At 45.0% G+C, this 1421-nt stretch overlaps 1 protein-coding gene across 2 annotated transcripts in view; it reads right to left on the bottom strand.

The window, feature by feature from the left end:
- The window catches only part of HOGA1 (4-hydroxy-2-oxoglutarate aldolase 1), a 24298-nt gene that overhangs the window by 6238 nt on the left and 16639 nt on the right, over positions 1-1421 (bottom strand). Inside the window, exon 7 of one of the 2 annotated variants that reach the window (XM_008573229.1) lies at positions 830-914. The exons of the other annotated variant lie outside the window; for it this stretch is intronic. Within the exon in view, the coding sequence (XP_008571451.1) occupies positions 879-914 (36 nt within the window). The 3' untranslated portion in view covers positions 830-878. Of the gene's footprint in view, positions 1-829; positions 915-1421 lie in introns of those variants that run through there. 2 annotated transcript variants of the gene reach the window in all.

Raw genomic sequence — 1421 nt, 5'->3', positions numbered from 1 at the left:
GTGAGTGAACCGGCCATCCCTATATGGGATCCGAACCCGTGGCCTTGGTGTTATCAGCACCGCACTCTCCCTAGTGAGCCACGGGCCGGCCCCTCATGACAGCTTTTAACAGCCAAAAACCGGAAACAACTCAGTCAACCTTCAACAGGTGAATGGTGGAAGAGGCTATAGGTACAGCCATGTCAACCAATACTACTCAGCAATAAAAAGGAATTAACTATGGTTACATTCAACAATCTGGATAGATCTCCAGAGAATTATGCTGAATGAAAAAAGCCAATCCCCAAAAAGTTGTATACTATATGATTTTATATAGCATAGTCTTGAACTGACAAAATTATAAAAATGTTGAACATATTTGTGGTGGCCAAGAGGGGGTGTGGGCAGGGGAGCTCGCATGGCTATAAGAGAGCAACATGAGGGATGCTTATGGTGATGGAAATGTTTGTATCTTGACTATATCAATGTCAATATCCTGGTTATGAAATCATTCTATAGTTTTGTAAGATGTTACCATTGGGGTAAACTGGGTAATGGGTACATAGGATCTCTCTGTATTATCTCTTACAATTGCATGTGAATCTACAATTATCTCAAAATAAAAAGTTTAATTTAAAATGCACACAAAGGGGCCAGCCTGTGGCTCACTCGGGGGAGTGTGGTGCTGATAACACCAAGGCCACAGGTTCGGATCCCATATAGGGATGGCCGGTTCGCTCACTGGGTGAGCATGGTGCTGACAACACCAAGTCAAGGGTTAAGATGCCCTTACCAGTCATCTTTTAAAAAATAAATAAATAAAATAAAATGCACACAAAAACGTGTATATAGGGGCACCCATTTTTTTGTTTGCCTCAGACTTCGAAATGGCTCTGAACTTAACAGGCATTCCATCTTAAGTTCGTCTCCTTGACCTGCCCAATACAGAATCGGGGTAAATGGTCTGAGTGCAGCATAGATCATCTGAAGGCAGAACTCTCCTGGAAACTCTGGGCCCTGAATACTGTCAGCCTTCCAACTCCTCCTTTGCTACCCAGTGCTCTGTTGTTCCGGCTCTGGCCCCCATTAAGCTGACGCAAAGGCCCATGGCTCACTCTCTCTAGGTAGTGCATCTCTAAGAGTGGTCCCAGGATTGCATGTGTCACAATCACTCAGGATGTTTGTCTCTATGCACATTCCTAGGCCCAAAGGGCTAGAATTTTAACTAGCTCCTTAAGGGAATTCTAATATATGCTTAAGTTTGAGAAACAACAGGGCTCAACTTTGTCTGTAGTCAAGATTTTCTGGAAAGGCACAATGATTTCCCACACTGGGATGTTCTCTGAAAGGACTTTCTGAAAGGGAAGAGACTGCGTGGGGACCCCATGCCAGCCCTGGGTCCTGCTCCAACGAGGACACAATCCCCCCCCCCCCCGCTTTCC

This window comes from Galeopterus variegatus, unplaced genomic scaffold (genome assembly GCF_000696425.1).
Source record: "Galeopterus variegatus unplaced genomic scaffold, G_variegatus-3.0.2 Scaffold891, whole genome shotgun sequence".
Classification (NCBI taxonomy): domain Eukaryota; kingdom Metazoa; phylum Chordata; class Mammalia; order Dermoptera; family Cynocephalidae; genus Galeopterus; species Galeopterus variegatus.
Note: the sequence above shows the minus strand (reverse complement) of the source record. Positions and strands in the feature narration are given on the sequence as shown.